This window comes from Phascolarctos cinereus, unplaced genomic scaffold, assembly GCF_003287225.1.
Source record: "Phascolarctos cinereus isolate Bilbo 61053 unplaced genomic scaffold, phaCin_HiC Scaffold_9;HRSCAF=440, whole genome shotgun sequence".
In the NCBI taxonomy this organism is placed as follows: domain Eukaryota; kingdom Metazoa; phylum Chordata; class Mammalia; order Diprotodontia; family Phascolarctidae; genus Phascolarctos; species Phascolarctos cinereus.
Genome location: NW_027556402.1, coordinates 38,075,145 through 38,102,772, shown reverse-complemented (window position 1 = coordinate 38,102,772; position 27,628 = coordinate 38,075,145). Strand labels below are relative to the sequence as shown.

Genomic DNA, 27,628 nt, shown 5'->3' with positions numbered 1-27,628 from the left:
GCAAACATGGATGGAGCAAAATGAGAATATTACAAGAAAATTGTATGCTGCAAGAAGATTGATGCCAATCTGACTTGAATGATTTATTTGAATTTTTCCAGAAAGAAGAAAATGGATTAAATATTTCAAATATCTTCTGATCCCTTCTAGCATGCATTTCTAGCATGTCACAACTTCTTATGCTTAAAAAAATCCTCTTCAAATTTTCATTGGCTAGCATCAAGGCAGGCAGAAGATATGACACCATAATGTTACTCAAGTTTTTTATTCTTTAAAATGTATTGAGTGTAATTCTTTCACATCTAAAATAAGCTCATTTTCCCCTTCACTCCCTGGTTACAAATGAGGTACCCTGGGGGCCATTAGAAGTATTGGGTATTTCACCAACTCTCTTGGGGCAGTCATTAGACATCTGTTGTAACTGGGGTTAATCAATGAATTGCATAGAAAATTTCAGATTATATCTCTGGGGAGAAAGAAATTCTGTAGGTAAAAGAACTTATGGTGGTGCCTTGGGAATTATGTTGTACCTTTTAGGATTATGCTCGGTTTTGCAGCATAGATTAGTCTTGTTTGGAGGTTGTTATATTATATTCTAAGCTTTCCTTTATTTTCTTCTATTTATCATCTTGTGTTAATCTGACTTTGATCTTTTAGTACAGGATCTCTTTCTACAAGGTTGTCTGAAGCAGTTTTTTTTTCTTTTCACACGAAATTCTGAAGTTAGATAACCACATTTCTGAGTACGTTAATTTTTTTAAAGTTGTGACCTGTGGGTTCTATTTTTACCTAGCCTTCTCATTCTGGTAGGTCCAGAATGTTTTATTTTCTGATTTCTTTTTTTTAACTTTAATTTTTTTATTGATTTATTTTGATTTATCAACAATCGCTTCCATATGCTTTTGAGTTTAAATTTTTTTTCCCCTTTCCTCCCCACCACCCTTACCAAGACAGCACACAATCTGATATAGGCTATACACTTACTTTCCTATTAAACATATTTTCACATTAGTGATATTGTAAGTAAGAATTAGAACCAACAAAAGGAACCACCAGAAAGAGGAAACACAACTCAACAGAAGGGAAAAAAATAGCAAATAATATGCTTCAATCTGCATTCAAATTCCATAGCTCTTTCTTTGGATGTGGATAGCATTTTCCATCATGAAGTCTTTGGAGATGTCTTAGATCCTTGTATTGCTGGGAAGGGTTAAGTTTATCAATATCAGTCATCACACAAAGTGGCTGTTATTGTGTACAAAGTCCTCTTGGTTCTGCTCACTTCACTCAGCATCAGACCATATCAGTCTTTCCAGGTTTTTCTGAAGTCAGCCTGTTCATCATTTCTTATAGCACAATAGTATTCCATTACATTCATATACCACAACTTGTTCAGCCATTCCCCAATTGATAGGCATCCTCTCAATTTCCAATTCTTTGCCACCACAAAAATATTTTGGACATGTGGGTCCTATTTTCTGATTTCTTGATAAAGGTTATCTGAGTTTTTTATTTTATTGTGGTTTTCAGGGAATCCATTAATCTTACATTATTTCTCCTTGGCAAAATGTTTTTGATAGTAGATTTCTCATATCCTCTTCATTTTTTGTGAGTGTGCTTTGACTTGCTCTATCGTTTGTTATTGTATCATTGATTTTGAGAGTTCTGTATTCCATTCTGTTTTTCACTATTTACTCCTAAGTAATGTTTTCTGGCTTCTCGACTAAGCTATTTTCTCTTCAGGTTTTATCTCAAGAGCTTTAATTTCGTTTTCTAACTCTTGTTTCCACTTTTCTGTCATTTAGTTAGTAGTCCTTGTAGTCCTTATGAGGAATTCATTTTTATGGATTCTACTGGTAATAATTGCAGTGTTTTTTTTTTCTTTTGAGATTTCATCTCGGGGTTATTTCAGCCCATGATTTTTTGGTATCTTATTATGAGTCTTCTTCCATGTTAATTTCTTTACCCTTTCCACTCAAGCTTCACTTCTGGATCTAGCGTGGATATAGAGAGTTTCAAGCAGCCATGATGATTATGGCCCTGGATGATACAACTGAGTCTGCAATCCTAGGCTTTGTACAGTCCCCTCATTTCCATTCTAGGGTAGGGCTCTCTCCCCTGAAATGGTCCTGAGTTTAGGATGGTGAACCTTGGCCATGCCCTGTCCTGTCTTGCAGCCTTTGGATAAGGTTGTCCAAAGTATGTCCTACACCCTTCCTTAGATCTATATAGAAACTGCAAGGTAGGTATATCCTGTTCCTGACCTCTACCAAAGTCCTGGGAGGGGCAAATGAGAAGCAGTTTCAGAGTTCTGGCCTTGGTCTTAGACTGCGATGGTTATCCTCTGACTTAAGGAGTCGAGGGTCTGGGGATCGAGGTCTCATGAGACATGAAGACAAGCTCCCAAGCTCCATCTTCCTCCTTCAGTCCTACAGGGAGATATTGAGGCTGGGATATGGCTTTACTCCCTGAGTCCTTTCTATTCCCTTCTATCACTTCTGGAGGAGTTAGAGATTAATGATGCCTGAATGGGTATCTTGAATTAGAGAGTTTGGTTCCTGGTGCCTGCCCCTTCCTATAGTTGTGGATGGAATAGGGTAGTAGAAATAATGATGAGACCCCTTCATATTGGATTAGATAGGGAGCTTATGGTATGCTTCCTGTGAATTTAATGTTTTATTGGGACTACTGAGCTGGTATTTTTCAGCTCATTAACTTAACCGTAATTAGGCATAGAAATGAGTCTTTCATCACAGGAAAAGTCAACCACAATCAATAGCTTAAGGACTCATAGTTGGAATGCAAAACATTACACACAGAAGTACACAAAGACGCCATTTTGTTAGAAAATAAACATAAATAAAATCTAATAGGAACAAAAGAATGTGTTTGGCTAGAGGTGTCCCATTTTGACTTCTGAATTTCAAAGTGATCTCAAACTGTGAAGCTTAGATTGCATTGGTTCTTGGAAGCGCAATAAGAACTAGCTTGTAGCAAAGAAGGTAAATGAAAAAACCCAGGGGAATTTATTGGATATCAATAGCAACACTGTTGTGAAATGAATGAAAATGAATCAGGAATATATAATTTAAATTTTTCTTAGAACACACATGGGGTGAAAAGTAACAGGAAAAAGTTTATTGGCAAAGTATAGCTTGGGTACTGCCAAGTCTGAAGTGTGCTTTCTAAAATGTCTACAAATATTTGACAAACACAAATTGCATCTGGGTTCACTTAGATACATTCTACAATTCTCATTATCTCGTGGAGTGGGTATAGATAACAGCTGGGGACAATGAGGAGGTGCTGCTTGCCTATGGAATTTTGATGATGTGCTAACACTGGTAAAAATGAATGACTTTTCCTTAGAGACATCTCTAGCTGTATTCTCCCTGTCTCATTTCCTGATCTTTTCTGTCTAATTAGGTCAACTAAGATCACATGCATTATGCCATTCTACTTCCTAACAAATAGTACTAAAAAAAAAAGATATGTGTTTTACTCCACCTTCATTTCCAAACATGTCCCCCCTCCAACCCCTTTCCCAGAGGAGTATTCTTTGTAACAAAAGAAGAAAGAAAGGTGGAAAGCAATACAGCAAAACTAACCAACATATCAACCAAATCTGACAGTATATGTAACGTTCCAATTTCCAATCTCTTCTTTGGGGACTCTATAGGTCATTACAATTAGATATTATAATTGTTTTATTTTTGATAATGATATTTACATTTATATTGTTTTGATGTGGTTTTGTGTATATTGTTTTCCTGGTTCTGATTATTTTTTTTCATCAGTTCATTTAAGTCTTTCTATGATTCTATGTGTCCTTCATATTTATCACTTCTCACAGTAAAGTAATATGACATAAAATCCATGTAACAAAATTTGTTTATCCATTCTCTAATCAATACACATCTACTTTGTTTCCAATAAGCTACATGTCTAAAAAAATTATGATGTTCTATGGCTTAGTAGATAAAACTCATAGAGGCTAATTGACCTTTCTAGGATTACAAAGCTACTAAGTCAGAGGAAGATTTGAACCCAGGTCATTCTAACTATATCAGGCTACTTTTAGCTTTGTTAATAAGACTTACATATATTTTCTTCCTTTCTTCCTTCCCTCCTTCCTTTCTTCCTTTGTTAATAAGACTTACACATATTTTCTTCCTTCCTTCCTTCCTTCCTTCCTTCCTTCCTTCCTTCCTTCCTTCCGTCCGTCCTTCCTTCCTTCCTTTCTTCCCTCTCCCTTTCTCTGTCTGTCTGTCTGTCTGTCTGAAAACATTTAGGTAGCTAAACATATATTTAACATATTATAGTATTACAGTTGTTTTCAGTCATGTCCAACTTTTCATGATTCCATTTGGGATTTTCTTGGCAAAGATACTAGAGTGGTTTGCCACTTCCTTCTCTAGCTCATTTTACAGACAAGAAAACTGAGGCAATCAGGGTTGTGACCTGCCCAGGGTCACACAGTTAGCAAGTGTCTGAGGTGAGATCTGAATTCAAGAAGATGAGTCTTCCTGACTATCTGCTGCACCACCATTATAATGTTGCACCATTATAATACATGGCATAATAAACATAAAATAAATAGTATCTTATATGTCTTTAATATTTTTATTATATTATGTATATATTTTACATGTATTTATTTTCAATATCAATGAAATTACATTACTATGCTATATATATCTTAATATATTATATATTCTATTTTATTTAAATATTTATTAAATGAATATTGATTTGTTAGTTATATTAATCTGCAGTTCCCTTTCTGTTTTATTTTTCCTGGTTTATATATCAGCAGTACATTTTCCTATGAAATCTATACATATTTATTGAATTTCTAATTGCAGTAAAGACTTTGAGTTCAATCAAACAATATTTAGTAAATGTCTACTACGTGCTGGATACTATTCTTGTCTCTGGGGATACAAAGACAGAAATGTAACGGTCCCCATCTTCAAGGAGTTTATAGTTCATCAGAGGAGACAATATGTGCATATAAAAGAACAGCAAAACATATGTAAAGTAAATACAATAGGGGGCAATGCTTGAGCTGGTTTCTACAGAAACCTCTTAAATCTGCCACGTTTTCAAAATATCAATAGGCAGCATTACCAATCCAATTATGAGTTTGGAGAGTCTATAGACACTTGCTGTCTCTTCTCATTTAAGTCTTAATTTAAGAAATGAACATATTATGGTGATATATGATTTTATGGTTTTACCATTTAGCATATTTTTCCTAATATTAACTATTAGCTAAAAGTAAAGCTATCAGAAAAAAGGAGGGATGAACATGGCCATAAAACTATTAAAAATTCCTTTCAGCTAAAGACTTCAATCAAGAGTTTAATCACTATCCTTTTTAGAAAACTCTCATATTTAAATTTAGGCCCTGATTCTTCAGTATATATAATTTACTCCACTTTTTTTTTAATCCTCAACTAAGATGGAGAAAAGATAATAGCCTATTTATAAATACTGATGCAATTAAGGGTGAGACACAACAGTTTGACCTTGTTTTTTGTTTGTTTTAAAATGATCACGATTTTTTTTAACTTTGTTTAACCTGATGCCAGTGAAAAATTACAGTCCTGGATAAAGAAAATGGACAAAATTTTAAAACAAATGTTCAACGATACTCTTTTATTTGATTATTTCTTTCCATTTGGTTTAATTGATCATTTCTCCTATATTGAGGAGGTCTAACTATGAGCAATTATTATATCTCTGGTAATTTGGCTTTGATTTCTTTGAAGAGTAATGTGTAATTGTAAAGAGTGATGTAATTGCATTGATATAATCCTTGAGTGTGTCCTGGTAGACTAATTCCTAGTTAAAATTTATGTAACTTTTAGTTACTTTCTACTAATTTCTATTTAGCTGTATATAGACATTCTAATGGTTTTGTGAATTTGTTTTGTATTCTATTACTTATTGAAGCTATTGGTTCTCTCAATTAATTTCTTGACCCTTTATTTGTAGCTTTATCCATCATGTTATCTAGAAATCGTGATAGTTTTGTCTTCTCCTTGCAGTTGTCTATCCCTGGCAAACATGAAGCTATGTCAAATTGTTATAGGGAGAAGTATCTTTGTCTTCCCACCCTATTTTTTTTAAACTGAGGTAGCTTCTAGGCATTGTTTGTTGCAAATCATGCTAGATTTTTGGTATACACACATATGTAATCTAAAAATGGCTCCTTAATGCTTCTGGTTTATAGGGTTTTAACACAAGTGTTTATTGTACCTAGTCAAAGCTTCATCTGCATCTATTCATATGATCATGTGATCTTATTTGTTTTTGTTTGTTGTTAATATCACCAGCAGCATTCATTATTTTCCCAACATGGACTCATCCTTGGGTTCATTATAATGAATAATTTTTGGATATGTTTTTTAATATTTTTTGCTAGCATTTTATTTAAAACATTTACTACATGAATATTGATTTATTAGTTATATTAATCTATAGTTCTCTTTCTATGTTTTATTCTTCCTGGATTATATATCAGCAGTACAATTTTTATTAAAGGAATTTTCTAATTATCAATAATAATTTTAGAAGTATATGTGTTAATTGATCTTTAAACATACAAAGGATATTCAGAATCTGCAATAGACAACTATAAGGTAGAAAAACTGAGAATTCAAAAGAAATAGATGATTAGCCACAAAAACACAAAATACCTGTATTAACAGAACATAAAAGAGATCCTATACAACTCTTCCAAATTTGAGATCCCTTCAGCTCTGAGAATCTTTGTTTCATTGATTTATTCAACAAACATATGCTAATAGTTGATGCATCTATTATCATGAATGTGGTAGGTGAACAATGCTTTTTCTTGAATAAAAAATATGTACAACAAACATTTCTGCAGAGAATTTGCAATAAGCAGATAAAATAAAATTGCTTCAACAATAAAACGCTAAAAGTAAAAAGAGATCCCATATTATGGTATGACATATGTTATATACAATAGATAGTAGAAGAGGAAGCATGGAATGGAGGACAGAGAACCAGCCTCCTCAGGGCTTTTGAGATAAGTCCAAGTCCTGATTGTGTCACACATTGTCCATGTGACCAATAAGTTGCTTTTCCTTCCCAATGTCCTAGGCTCCCTAAGACTTCAAATTGCAGAATAGTTGACTAACTGCATTGGTAGAAGGAGTTTCTTCACTGAGAGCCCCTGTATTAATGAAATCCTATATCATGACAAAAACACAGTTTCTTTTTCTATGAGTACAAAAATCTGAAGAAAATTGAATATAACGAATAATACTTTTGTTGTTCAATTACGTTTGACTTCATGACCCCATTTGGGATTTTGTTGGCAAAGATACTAGAGCAGTTTGCCATTTCCTTCTCTAGCTCGTTTTACAGATGAGGAAACTGAGGCAAACAGGGTTAAGTGACTTTACCAGGGTCAGAGCTAGTAACTGTCTGAGGTTGGATTTGAACTCAGGTCTGCTTGAGTTCAGATCCAGTGCTCTATCCACTGTGCCACCTAGAAGAGTAACTAGTTGCAGGCCTGGAGCAGGCTTATTTCTATCTAAATGCCATAAAACGAGATGAATGGCAACGACAATAAGCAAGCAAACAAACAAAAATAGATGAATGAATGAACAAATCAATAGCTAAGTAGTTCAACATAAATAAATGGAAGAATAAGAAAATAAACGAGTGACTAAGTAAGTTAATTAATTTTCAAGAGCCTAGATTCAATGTAGATTTTGTAAGGAAATACTAGAATCAGAGCACTATTACAGATGTAATGGAGGTCTGGCACACGCACAGTGTGCATCCAATGGTGTGTCTCCACATGGATGAAGATGGGCATCTTGCTTCTGGGACAGTCATGACGGTGCGTAAGGGAAGTGACTTGGAGAGACTATGGTGTGTGTCTAGATAATTATTCAGCTGGTTCTGTTCTGCTAGCCATGTTATGAATAGACCACTCTTTGGCTGCAGAGGTATTCAAAAGGCCTTAGGGGGCTCCTCAATGTCTCTCTCTTGCCTCAATCATTTTGGCTTTTCTGTTTGTAGTTGAACTCTCACTCACAGTTCTTGGTGAGAGACCCAAGCCATAATCTCCTGGCTTAGGGATTTCTACCCTCTGAGGCCATGTGGGCATGATGAAATGGGAACTCTGTGATGTCTACATTATCTGTTTTAGGTGAAGGGAATAGGGCCTCCATCATTGTGAATTCAAAAGATCTGGAGAGCACTTTGGTTTCTCAGCTCTCCAGAGTCTGGGTTTTTAGTTAACGCAGCATAGAAGTTGTAAGGAGCAAGGCCCAACCTTTGGGAGTGACCTTCTAGCTCAAGGCTAGAGGCAGCTAAGAGGTGGATTAATGTGTGAGAACCATATTGCATCTGGAAATGAACTTGGTGAGATCAATGCTATATAGGAACTACTCCCAGAGACTGAGGTGCTATAAGGAAGAATATGCCTCTAAGGAATTGGGGAAAATATCTGTACATCTGTTCCTGCTTTATCTTCAAAGTAAATATCCCTTTGTAAAAGCTAATTGGTGTTAATTGCTTAAATGGTATTGGGATGCAACTCATTTTTCCTAACACTAGGGAGAACCACCTGTGGAGGCCCACTCTGATAGAAGTGGAGAATATATAACCCAGCCCTTCATAGTTACCTTATGGAAATTGATGACTAGTTGTATTAACCTGGCCCTGAGAAAGGGCAGCCAGAGCATTCAGGCTATAGGCTATAGTTGTCTGCATATAACACTGACTTACAAATTTCGAGAGTAACTTTTTTGAGAGCTATCACCCAATCAAACATTTGTATCCTCCAAAATCCATGGAATGGAAAGCTCTCAGAGTGTAGAGATGTGGTGGAAAGAAATCAAAACCATATATGAACAGAAGAAAATATCTACCGTTCCCATGCCCTATCTTAGTTCAGCCTTATATTTCAGCATTAGGGGCAGCTCAGTGGCCTGGAGTCAGGAAGACTTGAGCTCAAATCTGGCTTCAGAAATTGTATGACCCTGGGTAAGTCACTTAACTTCTGTTTGCCTCAGTTTCCTCAACTGTAAAACGGAGATAACAACAACACCTACCTCACAGGGTTGTTGTGAGGACCTACTGAGATAATGCCAGGCACATAGTAGGTGCTTAATAAATGCTTATTCTCTCCCTCCCTCCTCATCTGCTCCTGGAGTTGTTCTGAGGAGCTTTCAGTGAATCTTTTGAAGATAAGGTTGTGTCACCCAACTTTCAATGTGTTACAGAAAATCAGTTATTTTATCCATAGTTCACCACACATCAAACAAATTGTAAATCCAATTTACTGATAGATCAATGTAAAGAATAGAAAAAAATAAATGTAGTTAAATTCTTTAGCAGAACCTTGACTGAGGCTGCTCTGGCAATGAAAGTAAGCTATTAGTTCCTAATGCTATTTGGTTTTCGGTTTTTCTCCCTTTGGGAGACATGGAGAAAATCTGATGACCACATATGATATAATTTTTCTGTCTTAGGTCTCCTGTGTTACTAAAGCTAACTCACATCACACAAGAGTATCAGTCCTATCACTGTCTCAGGCAGTGTACAATCCAAATGCTAATAATGTGGAGCAGGACACCTTGCAATTTTCTTCTTTCCCATTCCATTCCCTTGTGAAAGACAGATGTGTTGTGTCTAATTATTCACTGATTGGTATCGGGAGATACATTAACATAATTGGCGCATTTGTTCTAATTAACAGAGGGAAACTGCCACATGCCACCCAACATGAAAAGTGAGTCCAGGAAAAGTCAAAACTGGTCTTCATCAATTCAGAATACTTTGAATAGAGCACAACAATGATGGGGCAAGAAAGTGTCCCAAAGATCATGGCTTTTAAAGAGTAGAATAATGAGATGAGGCTATATTAATCAAACAAATACTTATATAAAAGTGGAAAGCTGGCATGAGCCAATTATCAAATGGACAGACAGCCAAACCAAGCTACTAGGAGTATTAACTAGAAGCTGAAACTTCTTGACAAGTTCTCCTGCCTTAGAAAATATAGGGGTTAGCCTAAATCATTTGATGTCTTTTAAATACACACACTGGACAGATCTAAAAGATACTCATGGCTAATATATTTCATTGAGTCATGTGCTGATGATAGCCTCTCGGTAGATGATGCCTGGACTTTATTTCAACCAGCCTTCAACATTCTAGAACTATTTTTATCATCTTGCTCCTGACCAACCAGAAATGTTTGTTTTGAGGGGTCTAATGGTTTTTCATTGCCCAAATATTTCTTTTCTAGAAACTGAAAATGAGCACACTCCATTCAAAACCATGAGTTAATGGCAAATACAGACTTTTTAAAGATTAAAAAAAATACTCGTCAAAATATATCACATTTAACAAGAAAGGTCATAGCCCAGAGAGAAGATGGGCTTCCTGAGCACGTCCTGGGGTCCTGCTGTTCTAAGTTCTCTCCTAGCTCTTCCAGGAATAGGTAGAAGTATTATGATGCAAATGGTATTATTAGATTTTTCAGATATAAAAATACTCTCACTTCAACCACTACTCATTGCGTTGGATACTGGGATTCTTTCATGAAAAGCAACACTAAGTATATATTTAAGTTTTAAAAAATAATGATCTGTAAGCAACTTGAAATTACATCTCCAGGAAATTGTAAAAAAAAATAAGGTTGAGAATGAGGCGGCAAGTGAAAACTTCAACGACATTTTGCTCGGTTGTTGTTACTTTTGCCTGCTGCCAAAAGAACGAATTTGTTTTCCTGCTGAGGAAACAATCCCTTAATTGCACATATGTCCAAGTTCATTGCTTTGGAGAACTAAATCCCTATGCACTGTGGGAACTAAGTTGTCCTGAAACCCTACAACTTCAACTGCAAAGCATTAAGTTATTTGATTGGGAGACCAACATTCATTTAAAAATATCCTTCAACCTCAACAACCTTTTTTTCAAAGTGCCTAATATATGTAAAGCATTGGGGATATTTATGCTCTTGTTGTTTATACCTATGATTTCATAGGTAGAGGAAACTTCCCCTTACCAATTCAGATCAGCACCTTGGAGAGATCCAATGACTTGTCAAAAGTCACAGAGCCAGTATGAGTCACTGCCTGAAAGTGCACCCCATGTCTTCCTGATTTTAAGGCAAATTCCCTCTATCCTCTATACCATACTGCCTCCCAGTCAAAAAGCATTTATTAAGTGCCTGCTATATAACAGTTAGTGCTGGGGGCTGGAGATATATAAGGCAGAAAAGAAACAAGTCCTGCCCCCAAGGAATTTGTTTTCTGGGGACACACACTAAGCAAATTTATATAAAATATACTGAAAACTAGTTAAAAACATGCATTTTATTAAGCACCCACTGCATGCCAAAACTCTTCTAGCATCTGAGGGTATAGGAAAAATAATGAAATAGTTTCTCCCCACTTGGAACTCTCCTTGTGTTGGAGGATTAAAAACTGCACTAAAACTTTTGAGAAGCTGTGAATATAAAATTAATATAAATTGATCAAGGGGTCACTAGTTGTTGAGAGGTCAGAAAAGTTTTCACGTACTTAAGCTGAACTTGGAAGGAAACCAGGACTTCTAAGAGGCAAAGGTGAAATGCATGACAAGAATGAAGGCATCAGATTCATAAAAGGAGGATCTAGAGAGGAGAAAGTATTCAGGAGGTAAAGGTGGTCAAGAGCATCAAATACTACAAATAAGTTAAGAAGAATGAGTATTGAGGAAAAGCCATTAGATTCAACAATGAGAAGATCACTGGAAATAGAAATAGAGAAGAAAGTCAATCAGAGAGCTGTATAACAGTTGTGTCAGGCCTGGAGTAAGGAAGACTCATCTTCCTGAGTTCAAATTTCGCCTCAGATACTTACTAGCTGTGTGACTCTGCGCGAGTCACTCAGCCTTGTTTGCTCCAGTTTTCTCATCTGTATAATGAGCTGAAGAAGGAAATGGCAAACCATGTCATTATCTTTGCCAAGAAAACCCTGAATGGGGTCAATGAAGAGTCAGGCATGACTAAAAAATGACTAAACAACAACATAATGGTTTCCCTCTTACAGTGAGGGCATAACTGAGATTAGATCACATAAATACATACTGGATCTTGTCTGCATAATTTCATGACTTCCTTCAGTTCTGTTCAGTAAAATATGAGAAGGATCAAAGGAGGAAGATGGTGGGAACAATCCAGGATTTTCATTAGCTATGGTCAGTCAACAAGGGATTTAAAAGTAGAAGACCATGTAGAATTCACTGGTTCATGAGGGAGTCGAGTTTGGGAAGAGAAAAATGTCTCCAGACCAGGGGTGATGACCTGGGAAAGTACTGATGGGTGGGTGGATTGAAAAACAACAGTGATGAAGAGCAGATTTAGGAATAGTGAGGCACAGGGAAAGAGAGAAATATAGATTATGATGGAATAAATAAGTTTCAGGGTTAACATGTGAGGGAAAAGTATTACCATTCTTTCATGTATTTGTGGTAGAAGGATTAGTTTACATGAGTGGAATAGATTGAGAAATTGGGGGGGTTAGGGAACAACAACATGTCTGATGACTGACCAAATATGGGAGTGGGTATTGGGATGAAGGAGACTGTGAGCTCGGTACTGAATTTATTGGGAAAGGAGGATGTTCTGAGGGTCTGTAGATAAAAGTGAGCAGGATCTGGATTAAGTAATCAATTCAGGTAGTGTAAATTTCAACAGTGGTGTGGTTGCCAAGTGATAACAGTAGAAGAGTCTGGAAATGGTCATGGGGAACATAGAGCATTCTGACTCTCCCTCTGGGACCAGTGAGTTGGGGTGCATAAGCGATGTTCAAGCAGCATCAGAAAGAAAAGTCGGGTATGTGGTATCATACCTCGGGAGTCAGGAGTCAGTCAATGTCAGAAGAAGGAAAGAGTAAGAGGTGAGGAGGTTTAAAATGAAAGGAAATGCGTTAACTTTTAGCACTAAGCATGGTGCCTGGCACACAGCATGTGCTTAATAAATGCTAGTTAACTAACTAATTATTAACTATAGAGGCAAGTAAATCTAGAGTGGGATATTGTGTATGATGGGGGAGTGTAGGATTGAAGTGGGTGAGGAGAGAGTAGGCATCAGGGACTGGGAAGTGAGATATTCTTGGCAGTTTGGGTTTAAAAGGGATAGAAATGTACTAACCAATAGGGAATAGGTCCAAGAAGAGTATCAGTGGATGAAAGGGACTCTTGCCACTGAAGACAGATTAGAAGGTTTAAGATCTTGCACTGGCTGGGTAATCTTTGGCAATTAATTAACTGTCTGAGACTTGGTTACAGGAAAGTTGCCAATCTGCATGGGTGAAAGAAGTTTCTATGTTGGGAGTTCCTGATACAGCTGAAATAATGGCTCCAGAACTCAAAGGGAAGAAAATGCTCAAAACCTAACCATAGGAGCAGTGATCTCATCATTAAAAATTCCTCGTTCTACTAAGAAATTCCAACTCAAAGCACTGGGCAATGAAAAGCAATATTTTCCTCCAAATCAGTATTCAGGTCAACCTCTTCTATTTTTCTCTCTAAAACCTCTTTTGCCTGCAAAGCATACAAAATGCTGCCGGGGCAACAATACACCTGCATGGAAATTCAGGCACCTGGAGTTCCAATTAAGAGATAACGGTAGCAAAGCGTGAGGCACCTTAATGAAACAAAGCAAACAGCAGTTGTATTAATAATCAATTACCTGGAGGTGACCACTTGATGCTAAATATTTGGAAGTCTCCTGCTGCTGCTACCAGCTTTTTATCCCCTGGCAGCATCAGCTGAAAAGAGTCTGTTCCACGTTTACCTAGAGTCAGCAAAATAATTGATTCCTTTGCACTCCACCCATATTTTTCCCACTTGCTAATTAAAGATGCAATGTTGATAAATATGATGAAGGTTTCTAAATACAACTGGGCCACTACGTTGTACACTGTTCCCTGTTCTTCCAATTAAACTCCTATGAGAGACAGTTCAATTATAATTAGAGAGGCAATTATCCCCTTGTTAAAGGTGTGACAAATCACACATTTTCGATTAAAATTTAGTTTTGTTTCTTATGCCATATTAACTAATTTTAAATCCATTGATGGTTCGATCTCTGACCTATGTAAAAGAGACAATTAGGTGTTCTGAGTGTTATTTTTTTCTTCTGGATCACCATGTGATCTCAACATTTTTGTTTCATCTATGGCATGAGCAAAAATGAGCAGAGCAGATTCACAGCAGACCACTCTGCTGTTCTGGAACTAAAGTGTGTAGCTAAATTAATTCCTTTACTTCCTAGAGAAACTGAGAGGTTGTATCTCTGAAAAGTGAAGAAGCTACATAACCAGAGTGAAAGATAGGATGTGGATTCCTGACTTTAGGTTATAGAGATTTATTTAAGAAATTCTATTTAATTTTTTTTGCTTGTTTGTTTTGAGATTGGGTCTCCTTATCTTGCCCAGGCTGGAATTGAAGCAGCCGCTCATGGGCATGATCCAAGTGGTAATTGGCATAGGAGCTTTGACCTGCTCCATTTCTACCCTGGGCTGGTTCACCTTCCTTAGGCAGCTGATACCTTCCCCCTACTCTCAGGGGATCACTATATTGGTGAAGAACTTACTGGGGACACGTGGTCAGCTTTAGACCTACTGCAGGTCAGATCTCCCATGCTGAAGGGATCCACCAGCCTCAGTCTCCCCATTAACAGGGAGAATAGGTGGCTGCCACCACACCTAACAATTTAAGTAATTACAGAAGACATGAATTAAAATATTTTGAGAGCCAATATTTATTCTTTTCCATGTTTGTTCCAAATTTTCACCTCTCCTTGTATGACTGGTTTTGGTCAGCATTTGTTATAAGCAGAGTATAAAAATTATTCTCCTAATGTTTTGTTCTGAATTCCAAGTTTACATGGTAATGTGTTTATCTCATAAATACTGAATTCTCTTTCTTCATAATGATAGCTCACATTTATTTAATAATTATAATAATAGCTAATATTTACATACTCCTTCAAGGTATATTTTGCAAAACATTTTTCTCATGACAAATTTGAAGTGGGCAGGATAAATGTGATTTTCATCATTTTAAAACTGAAGGTATTGAGACTATGGGAGGTTAGGTGACTCTTACTATGATTATAAACTAGTAAGTGTCAAAGGCAGTGGTCAGACCCAAGGTCTATCATAATAAAATACACTTGGCAAGAGAAATCCTAGTTCCTGATAACTAGCTGGCAGCAAGCCCTGTTCATGCCACACCATTGGCATGCTCATTCTCAACCTGGGGCTCTTACACTCATGTGACCAATGCTTGGTTTCTCTACCTCACTGTTTTCATGAGGATAGATAAAGAACTAATTGGGGGGAGAGACAGAAGGGAGGTGTTTCCTGCCCTTATGTGGGGATAAATATAATGTCAACTAGCAAAAAAAGTGACTTGTCCTGGCTCTTGCTTCTTTCATGCCTACAATTTCTTTCTTTTGGCTTCAGAAGGAGAAGAGTCAGCAATGGTTTTGAAGAGTGGATTTGCCTCAACCTCCCTATTGAGTAGGAACAAAGTTGAAGTTTATTTTTTTCTACACGCCATTGCTTTTGGAACCAGTGGATAGAAATGGACAACGGGCACTGTGAAAATGCGTGAAGAGAACAGGTATTCTATCAAGGTAGGCTGAGATGTGAGAGGAACACCAGAAAAAAAAAACATGCAATGTCACCTTCAAGGTATTTCTCCTCTTGAAAGGTAATAAAAATACCTGTAGGAATATTGCCATGTGTTTTCCATGTGACATGTTTAATTGCTAATTGTCAATCCCAAACAATGCTTCAGATTGATGTGGTGTTCTTAGATGTGTTGGAAAGATCATTTTAAAATTATCAAGACATTTCTCAAAGTCTGTTTGTTAGACTGTGAGCTTCTTGAGGGCAGGAAATGGGATTTTGCCTTCTTTGTGTCCTTGTCTCACTTTATAACAGTGCTTGGCACATAGTAAAATGCTTATTGATTGACTGAAAAGCATGTCTCCCCTCTTCTGTTATTCTCACTTCCATATAAACTAAGAGGCAATGTGTTCATCCAACTCAGTTTAGTGGGCATTTAAAAAGTAAGTGCTGGAGAGGTAAGTACTAAAGATATGCTCCCCCACCCCCCTCCCCACCAATGAACCAGTCACCGCTCATCAATAAGCTTATATTCTGTACTTGATTCAAGATAGCCTTTAACATCCTGCTACTGCCTGTTGACTTCTTAGGAACTTGGTTGCATACCCATATTTGCCTTGGGTCAAACAGAAAAGATAATTGATACTGAAGGATATGATATCAATGATCTTTAATAGAAGCTAAAATAACATAGTAAAGAAAAATCAAAGACCACTCACAACAACTGAGAGTTAGTAGAAACAACATTTGGGAAAGATTTTTTAAAGTTAAAATATTTTTAGAAGTTAGTAGTCTAAGTAGTCAATCACTTAATGTGCAAAATTTATCCAATAAAAGCATATATCTTTAAAAGATGAAACAATGAAAATACAGTGATCATAAATGCATTGAAGTTGGAGAAAAACATAATAGGTCATTGTGGTGCTGTAAGATTATGCAGATGGAATGCATTAGATATTAATTAGCCTGAAATGGGATGGAGGGGAAAACGTCACTGAATATCCAGAAAGAGTGGAAGGTGTGTGCTTTCTCTATCCCTTTAAAAGTGTTGGTACAATTTTAATGTACTAAAGATCTTGTTCTTTTTTTTTTTTTTAAGGCAGTTGGAGTTAAGTGACTTGCCCAGGGTCACATAGCTAGTAGGTGTGAAGTGTTTGGTCTGAGGCCGGATTTGAACTCAGGTCCTCCTGACTTCAGGGCCGGTGCTCCATCCACTGCACCATCTCGTTACCCCAATGTACTAAAGATCAGGCAGCAATGAAACAAACAACAAATATATTTTGAGAACCTCCTATGTGCCTCACTCTGGAATACTTGTTTAAAAAAAGGCTCCATCCTTTGCCCCTTTGGGCCCAATAGCTGCTCTTCTAGAAGATTCTGTAACTTTTTGGCTCTGGCTTCAGAAAACCTTAATTCAAATAATTTCTCTGCTTGTCAAGTCATTTAACCTCTCTGAGCCTCAATTTTCTTATCTAGAAAATGAGGGGTTTAGACTAAAGTCCTTTTCAGTTGTAAATCTATGGGCCCAAGATCCTTTAAGAGTCACACTTCTGTTTAACAATGCTTCTATACTTTAAGAATATTCTTCAAACAAATAAATGAACTATTAAACAAGGAATACATCCATCTCTAAATTAAAGTAATCATGTAATCCTTCAACCTACCAAGTTACCCTTCATCTTTTTCCTTTTTTAATTTATCTCACCCTGTTCAGCAAATGGCAGTAATAAAGTGTCACATTAAGATATTCATTAGCCTCTGGTCTTTGTGATTATACTTGTGTTGAAAAGAGTCCACACAGAAGCTGTCTTAGGCTGCTAGCCAGTATGCATGCTTGATCTCTCTTCTGACTTCAAAAAGGAAAAAGAAAAACACATTAAGAATAGTTCTTTTTAGTGTCAAATGGGTATATGATTTTTGAGCTTGCCAAGTGTTAATTGGTTCCTTCCCTGATGATGGTACAAATAAAATTCACAGCCAATTAGCTTGCAGTCATGCATCTTTACTACTTGACAAAGTACACCACTCTGTTATGGAGCTTAGAAAAGATGTGTAATTATTAGGATCTCTTCTTACTGGAGATTTTTGCTGAGATCAGTTCACTGTGAGATACATTGAGTTACAATCATATATCTATAGAAATACATGATGCCTCCATGACAGATTTTGGTTTTTAATGTAGTGTAATGGAAGAGGTTTACATTAGAGTTTTTAAAAAATACAATTAAGGAGACAGATGTAGCTACAGATACATCTACAGATGAAATATCAACAGAAATAAGTATTGCCTTCCTACTAATCAGACTGAATCATACTGTTGATCTCACTTCCAAGGGCATCAGGTTTTTCACTGTTTGATGGAACAACTGTAACCATGGCTAAGTCTCAGATTTGAGAGAATTCCAGAAAAATCATGAAATGTCACCTTTAGGTATTTCCATGTGACATGTTCAATTGCAAATGTTAATCCCAACCAAAGTTTCAGATTGGTGTGGGGTTCTTAGATAATTTACTGATAAGGTTTTTTTTTTAAAGTGAAATCAATCTGATGTTTAAGAATCAAATGTTCTTGCTTTCACCTCCTAAAATGGGCAAAGGGGTGGAGTCATACAGTTACTACTTTGTTAATTATTAATTCTCTGTTCTCTGAAAACTGAGATGTTCTCAGAAACCCTAACTTGTCCAACAGGGAGCTAACACTTAACGTTTTTGATAAATCATTCTGCTGTAGAGGTGGTCACAACTTATTATTACTTAGAAATGATGTTTTATACAGTAGAGAGGAAATAAAAGTCACTGAAAATAATAAACTTTCAAGTAGTACAATGTAATTAGCAGTTTGCAAGTTAACTGCTAATTTACTAATCAGCAAATGAATTCAGAATCCTTTGTTCTGGTGACCTAATGAAAGTCCTAGTCTAGAGGTCATTAACTGAGATAAAGTGACTAAACTTTCAATACAGAGTAGGGTTTTTTTTTCCCTTTGTGGTCTGAGAGGAATGAGTCCTATGTTTTTAAATGACCAATTAGCATAACAAATGCTAGAAGACTGATTTTGCTCACTGTTCTGCTCAAGGTTTGGGAAGCCATTTATCAGACCTCTCCAGTCTATGGTACTAAGCAATAGCAGGGGTAAGCACGTCTACATATGGAAAAGCACTTTTGCTTGTTAAAGATAAGTAGGAGAAGATTTGGCCTGGAATGACTTCTTGGCAGGTGGCCAGAAGGTTTTTGTATGTTACACTTCTTTCATTGCAGCAGAAATAAACATATGCAATAAATGTTGGGCTAAACTTTCCCAAGTTAAAAAGCTAACACAAACACATGAACCAGCTAATTCCCTGCCCCAAACTAGTGTCTGCTGTCATGTAGACATGGACCTTGCAAGTCTGGCTGTAGCCAGGATAAAATCATGAAAATATTCAGAGAAATATAGTTTCAAACCTGCTATGGCCCCGATCCTGTTCTTTTGATAAGAAAGAAAGAAAGAAAGAAGAAAGAAAGAAAGAAAGAAAGAAAGAAAGAAAGAAAGAAAGAAAGAAAGAAAGAGAGAAAGAAAGAGAAAGAAAGAAACAGTGGCACATTCATATATCTTATCAGGCAGCTTACTTACCAGGTGCCAGACAAAATACTGCAATGTTCCTTTTTCTTGAAAGAGAATGAAAAAAATAAAACTGAGTTGCCTATAACCCTGTCTAGTGGGGCATTCTAATTGACTCCCAAGTCATCAATCAGTTCCCAATCAATCTATTCTGCCAGCAGCAGGCAGTTAGGACTCCATTATTACCCATTTATCACGCCATACCTTAATTCACTGCACCATTAGCCATGGATTAGGCCTCAGTTAGGGTAACTAAGTGCCAGTTGTTAAATGCAGGAAATTGTTGGTCACTCACCTCAGCCGTGGGTATGCCCTCAGGTGGGCGACATTGTAGCAGGACTTCCTGTTCCAAGGACACTTCCTTTCCTAAAGGTTCTTGTTCAAAAGTCTTGCGAAGATCTGGAAAATATAGGTGGAACAGTGTGTGTTTCAATTAGGTTAACAGCTGTTCATTTTAGAAAGTGTGGTGGCAACCTGTGGTGTTAGTAATATTGTTTTAATGACTGCTATTGTTATTACTGTTAGACTAGAGATTCACGTAATTTATACTTGGAATTATGATACACACATAGAAATATATATATATGTATATAAATATGTATTACACACACATACACATTTTATCTATTTAATCTATCTGTACAATATACATGTATATAGGTATATCCTATGTAAATGATCCGTTCACATATGGATTACACCTTCATCTTTGCCTCAGTGAATGTTGTCGGTACATTAATTGTATGAATCAGTATCAGTATATACTAGATGTCTGCTAAAATCTGTTCCAGCTCTGAATCTATGAGTTTCTAAACTATTTTTCTAATCAAGCCTAATAATTCTCTACCTATTACAGCCTTGCTGCACAGGCTTTTAATTAAAGCATACTATTATGTGTATGTGAGAGTCAGGAGGGATAGAGTAGATGAAAAGCCAGCCTCAGTTGGGAAGATCTGGGTTCAAATTTCAACTCTAACACATACGATTTGTGTGCCATTCTCCCTCCCCCCAACTCCCCGAGACTTTAAGATACAAAACAGTAGCTGATTTGTATTGGTGGAAGGTGTTTTCTTATCGGGAAGCTGCCTATTTCAATGAAATAAAAACTATTATGTATGTTTGCTAAGGAAATTGTTATAATATGATATTTTCCTCTTTGAATTCCTTAGTATTTTTATCTTTTGAGCATTTTGTAGCCATTATGCAAGTGACTGCAAATTAGTGTCTTTGGTAACGCAATTTACTCAATGATACTGACCACCTGCAGCTCCCTTGCCTCTCAGCTGATCTTGACTTAAGAGGTTCAGTTCTCATTTCTCATGCACACGAGTCTTTTCCTCTCTCCTTACTTCAATTACGTATTAAGGTTGCAATATTCCTGGAGTCTTCTGGGTCAGATCCGCAAAAAAGACCGAAGTAAGTTCTGCTTTCTGCTTTTTTTTGGGGGGGGAGCAAGGAGATTAAGGTGAAGGAAGAAGAAAGGAAGTCTGGACCTGTGATTACATCATTGTAGGAATTCTTGGTACAGAAGCTCTCTCTATTGACCCAGATTTGTTGCTTTACAACTTTTTGTTATAATTATAAATCTTAGTGACTGCAAAGCTTGATAAAGCTTCAAAATAGCCCCATCTAAAAGCCAGGCAGCTGCATAAATACTATGAGAAGTTTTATCCATCAATTAATTAACCATTCAATCAGTTCACAGGCATTTTAGTAAGCACCTACTTTATATCAGGCATTGTGCTAGGCTCTAGTGACATAAAGACAAAAACAAACTATCTCTTGCCCTCAAGAGCTTATTTTATTATCCTCACTTCCTCCCCAGAGGAAATCAGAAGTTATGGTTGCTATGGAAATCCATAACTAATTTTTTATAGAGAGAAATATTTTGAAAAACCAACTTCATTTTAAAAATAATATTTGTCCATAACAATGTCTATTATTCATAGACAATGTTTTACATGTTCAATTCATTACAATGATAATTTATTAGAGTTTTATTAGACGGAATTAATTTTGAGAAGTATTTCTATTTCCCTTCATCCCAAACTCTAAATAAAATAAACAGGAGGCATCTTCTCAGCCTATTAAATCAATGATTCACAAACCACGTGCTGTACTCAGTATAATGCTAATGCTTTCAGGGTAGCTACTAGTGATTTATTTAAAAGGTTCTCTGGAGGAAATCTGTACCTAAGCTTCTCATTCTGCAGTACAAGTAATCCTGTGGGAACTGTCCTCTGTTCAAGACTATTTAGAATAAATATAACCTCGTATAGGGCTAGCAGAGCCAAAAGACTTCCTACTTTTTGGTAAGGAAAAACAGGAATGGAAACTCTCGGAAAGGGGCAATTACTGAGTTGAGAATCATGGAAAGTAATGGAACAGAATCCATTGTTCACAGAACTGGAGGGCACTTTACAAGATAATCTAGTCCAATTCCACTTGGTTTGCAAAGGAGTAAACTGAGGCCCAGAGGGTTGAAATGAACTGCCCAAGGTCACACATATCTAATGGCAGAGCTGGGACAAGGATTCTGATGTTCTGCACCTATTCAACTCTATCATTTGCCTGTCTTACTGTACCTGGAGAAGTAGCATGGCATAACAATATGATAAACTTGGAGTCTGGAAAACATGGGTTCAAACCCTGCCTCTGACACCTACTAGTTGTGTAACCTGGGCAAGTCACAACCTCCTGAAGTCTCATCTATAAAATGAGGGGATTGGACTAGATGGTCTGTAATTCCCTTCCAATTCTAAACCCATGATCTTGAGACACCTCTGTATAGCTGAATTCACTGTAGAAACTGTAGAAAACTCTTGTTAACAATTTCTTCTTAATATTTTGCATATGAGAGCAGCTATTTTTCTCTTGAGGCACAACTCAAGAGCACAAGATAGTTGGGAAGATGTCTGTGTGATGGGGGAAAATATCCTTGATGGTACAGACTTATGCAATTGATTAACAAGCATTAGTTATAGATTCACCTATTATGTGTCAGGCAGTTTGCAAAGTGCTGGGAATAAAAAGAATGGCCAAAAAATATGCAAAGTAACAAAAAAACTGACCTCAAGAACTTCACAGTCTAATAAGGGAAACAACGTGCAGGCAACTATGTAATACAAGATATAAACAGGGTAAATTGGCACTGATCCCAGAGGGAAATCACACTCAGTAAAGGGGACATGGAAAGGTTTCTTGCAGAAGGTAGGATTTTAGCTGAGTCTTGGAGAAAGCCAGGAAGCCAGGAGGCAAAGATGAAGAGGGAAGGCATTTTAGGCATGGGGAATAGGCAGCAAAAATGCAGACAGAAGACTACCAAGGAGAAGAAGGTGGTCGACTGAGAAAAAGCAATCAGATATGGCAATTAGATCATTGGTAATTTTGAAGAGAATAGTTGCAGTTGAGCAATGATGTCTGAAGTTGGATAAATGCTTCAGCATAATAACCACTTGTTGATAGATAGGACGTGTCTTTATACTACTGAGTTAGAGGTCCTCAAAATGAGAAAAATATTTATTAACATCAATGAGCCTGAATATTCAAAAAAGGGGGGAAGGGAAAATACAAATTGCCCAACTGTGTATATAGGGTACTCTAATGACTGCATATCTATCTTCCTAAGGGTTACTATGTGTGTGTGTGTGTGTGTGTGTGTGTGTGTGTGTGTGTGTGTGTGTTCCACTGCTATCAAAAATAACTATCAAGGATTCGGGTTTTAAATTAGAATGGAAACTAAACCTCACAATGTCTGCATTTTTAGTTCCAACCCTTAGGCATAATCATACGTGTGTGTGTGTGTATGTGTATGTATGTATGTATGTATGTATGTATGTATGTATGTATGTATGTATATGCCAAGCAATGGGGTTAAATGACTTGCTCACGGTTATGTGTCTGAGGCCAGATTTGAATGCAGGTCCTCCTAAATCCATCCCAATCAAATATATTTTAATGCCTGAGTTTTGGTTGTTAGACCACTATGTAATAGCTACAATGATCTCATCTAACAAAAAGAAAAAAAACCCATAAGGTAGGTACATTTCCTGAAAAGCCCTTTTAATTTCTCCCAGGAAATCCCTTCTTTTGCACTAATGCAGGAATCCAGCGTAGTGGAACAACACCTATAGATAAAGAGGAGGTCTTTTATGAGGTTCCTTCCTTCTTTAGGAACTGGGGCAATGGTATAAAATGGTTGTTGGTTTTTTTTGACAAGATTCCTTCTAGGCAGAGCTAATATGAGACAAATGATTAAACATGATGGATGCTTTTCAGTTAGAAATCAGCAAGAAAACAAATCTTTCAGAATGACAGAATATTTCTGCCCAGTAGAAATGCATTGAACAGCAAAGTAGCATGAGAAGTTTAGGGGGAGAGGGTTTTTTTCAGGTGAGAACACGTGGAAAACTTTGATGGAAGAGATGAAACCTAAGGTGGGGGGACAAGAAAGAAGACACTTTTGGCAGCTGAATGAAAGATGTGTTGGAGATGGCAGAGAAAAGACGAAGGAAAAAAGATGAATATAGATGAGGGAAGAGGGAAGGGGCTCGATGATTAGATAGGTAGCAGGGGCAGTAGCGAAGTCATTCATCTTCTCTGACCCTCAATTTCCTGATCTGCAAACATGATTATACAAAGGGTATATGATAGAGCCAAAGGGTCTAATTTAGAGAATTCTTGTAAAGATTAGATGAAATAATGTATATAGAGTGCTTCATAAATTTTAAAACATACTATGTTTTTATGGTCTTATCTGTCAGTGATTATTTCCATCATTTGCTGACTATCCTATGTAAGAATTTGTCTTTGTTTTTAAAGCATGTATGTTACCATAGCCATGTATGTGTGTATGTGTATATGTATATATACATATACATACACATGTATACACAATATATATGTGTGTGTGTATATATGTATATATACATTTAGCATTTTTATCATCCATACTTGATAATCTGTATGCAGAATTTACCATACAAGAATTCCTAGTTAGGAATTAATATCAGACTATAATTCTCCTATATATTTTATGTCATATATAATATATTTTATTTTATTTCCTCTTTTGACTTAAGTGTGGTGAAAAGAACTTTAGAACTCTGTAGTGAAAAGGTTCTGCTCTGGCTCTTCTTATTTTTCCTCTATACTTTCTCTCTCTCCCTTGGTATCTTCATCAGCTTTCATCAGTTTAATCATCATCTTTATGCAGATGACTTTCACATCTATAATCAGCCACAGTCTCTCCCCTTAGCTTTAGTCTCACATCACCAATGGCCTGTTGGACATTTCAAACTGGATGTCTCAGACATGTTAAACTTAACATATCTAAACCAGAACTCATTATCTTTCTCCCTAGCTTCTTCCAAACTTCTCTATTTCTATTGAAGGTACCACCATCTTTCCAATGTCTCAAGTTCATAACCTTATCATTATCCTGGACTCCTCACTCTCGTTGAACCTATATAACCAACAGTTGCAAAATCTTTCCATCTTCTCAACATCTCAGTATTGGAACCCTTCTCTCAACTAATGCAGTTACCACCTCAGTTCAGGCTCTCATCTAGCTAGATTATTTTGACATCTCCAGTTTGGTCTCCCTGCTTCATTCAATCCCAGTGGCCTCTCCTTCTAATTGGCTGGATTGTCCTAGAACCATCATTTAAAGGAAGCTGTCTTCATTCCTCTCTCTCAGGACTTTCCCCACAATGCTTCACATTAGCCACTTTTGTGGTTCCGCTTCCCTACCTTTTCGGCTTCTTGTTATCTTAAATATTACATGATAAATGTTATCTTCCCCTCTTAGAAACTTCTCAGGGGTAGAGACTTTCTTTTTGTCTTTTATTTTCCCAGCACTCAGGATAATCAACCAGTATTGACGAAGATCCTACTACATGCTGGGTCTTATACTAGTAGCTGGGATAATACATCCAAAAGATGGAACAATCCCAGCTCTCATCAGTTTATGTTCTTCTTTTTCCTATACTTTGCATTGATCCCAAAGTCTAATATAATCACTCAACACATTTTTAAAAAAATAATAATTGGATTAATGTGTAATTACTACTGCTTTAAAAACTTTAATAAATAACCCTTCTGAAAATTTGAAGAAAGGGAAAATGATCATTTTTAAGTGCTAGGGTTTAAAAATACTGTGGAGTTACAGATGTTTAAATAAATCTTGTCAGGAGATAGTCATTAAATGTCACTGTAAAGAATTCTGCAAGTGGAAATCTGGCAATTATATACATAACCTTATCTGTGTAGACAGTCGATCCAGATGATTCAGGTTGAAAAAAGTTCTCACTGGGGCATGAATTGGAATATTTGGAATGGAAAAGGCCTACTTCAACCTTCTTTTTATCGACGATTGAACTGAGACTCAAAGAACTTAAAGAGAGGTACTTAATAATTTTTGTGTGTGTGTGTTGTAGACATTTTTGGCAATCTGGTAAGGCCTATGGACCCCTTCTCAGAAAAAAAAAGTTTTTAAATACATAAAAGAAAATGCATAGGATTACAAAGGAAACATTATATTGAAATAGTGATCAAACTGTTATTTACCTAGCCCAGGCTAAGAACCCCTGGTTTAAATTGCCTTGCACAGGGTCACATAATTTGTTAGAAGAGAAGGTGGGATCAATCAGTCACTCATGGTCTAGGGGTCTTTAGACAATACCACATTGGGGGGGGGGGTCAGGGGATGGGTTTAGCTTTACTCTAAAATAGACAACTTGTTGCTGATTAAGATTTGCTAGTGTGCTTTCTTTGTTCATCCAACAGCTGGAGACTCACATTTTCTTGGAGCATTTTCTGTCTTCCTTTGCCACTGATCACACCCTACTTTTAATTATATTTATTTGTGTGTACAGTATAACTGCCTTGGTACAATTTATCTGTCTAGAGGGTGTTACTTCGTAGTTCATCCTTACCTCCCTTGAGTAGAGGTATTTTAATAAGTATTTGTCGAACTCTATTAGTGTGTCCCTGAAGTGGGGCATTGTACTCCACACCTGCACAGGAGATGAGGGATTGACATCCCTAGAACTAAACCTAATTCACGGACCATGGCAGACCTCCTAAATGAGACTTCTATACTTTACCAGAGCCCTAACATGTGCCTGACTTTGCATTAAACATACAAAATCTGCTTTAGTGAGATACATGGTATTTCTACTCTAAAATTTTATTTTTCTTGGTCCATTCTCCAGGTAAGTATATGTTGGAGGAGGCAGGACTGTCAATGTATAGGTTGTTTCAAAAATCTTAGTGCAGTTTTAAGCTATTAAAGTTTTGAATAAACACATATACATGCAGATATACATACATATACATGCACACACACACACACACACACACACACACACACACACATATATATATATATATATGCACATACACATATATATTCATGCATGTATTCACATACACACACAGGATACATCAAAGCCTTATTAGCAGCGAGGTGGTACAATGGATAGAGTGCCAGGTCTGGAGTCAGGAAGACCAGAGTTCAAACCAGGTTTCAGATACTTACTAGCTGCATGACCCTAGGCAAGTCATCTAACCTCTGTCTGCCTCAATCTTCTCAGCTGAGGATAATAATAGCACCTGACTCTTAGGGTTGTTGTGAGGATCAAAGCAGATAATTGCAAAGCACTTAGCACAGTGAGTAGCACATAGTAAGTGCTATATAAATGTTAGCTGCTGCTGCTGCTGCTGCCACTACTACTACTACTACTACTACTACTACTACTACTACCACTACAACCACCACCACCACCACTACGATGACCACCACTACTACTACCACTACTAATACTACCAAAACTATTACCACTAACACCATCACCACCATTACTACTACTACTACAGTTTAAGCTTTAATAGCTTAAAGACTTTTCAGATATTATGTATATAGTATATATATATACACACACAGTACATATATGTGTATATTTACATGTGTTCGTGTATACACATGTCATATATACATAGGTTGTTCCAAAATTCTTAGTGCAATTTTAAATTTTAATAACTTATATATGTATATACATCCACAAACATATACACAGATGTATACCATATACATATATGCTCAATGAGCAGAAATAGTGAATGTCTTTTTTTGTTTACTTATTTTGATGGACTCAAAACAGAGTCCTTTGGAACAAACAATGATTTGGTGATCTCACAAAATAATAAGCCTTATGCTTAGAAGGGAAATAATGTAACTTTCCTCCAAAAGTGATAGAAAAGGCTAAATATACTCTAGTAAATGTGTTCATGGCAGAGTACTACACATTTTTATAACATCATACTTGGCTCTTAAGGATAAATTACT

General features: G+C 36.6%; 1 protein-coding gene across 2 annotated transcripts in view; it reads right to left on the bottom strand.

The window, feature by feature from the left end:
• Positions 1–27,628, bottom strand: part of UNC5C (unc-5 netrin receptor C) — a 401,391-nt gene that overhangs the window by 96,510 nt on the left and 277,253 nt on the right. For both annotated transcript variants that reach the window (XM_021008379.2, XM_021008380.2), the window contains exon 4: positions 19,577–19,680. In XM_021008379.2, coding sequence (XP_020864038.1) covers positions 19,577–19,680 — 104 coding nt within the window. The remainder of the gene's footprint in view (positions 1–19,576; positions 19,681–27,628) is intronic.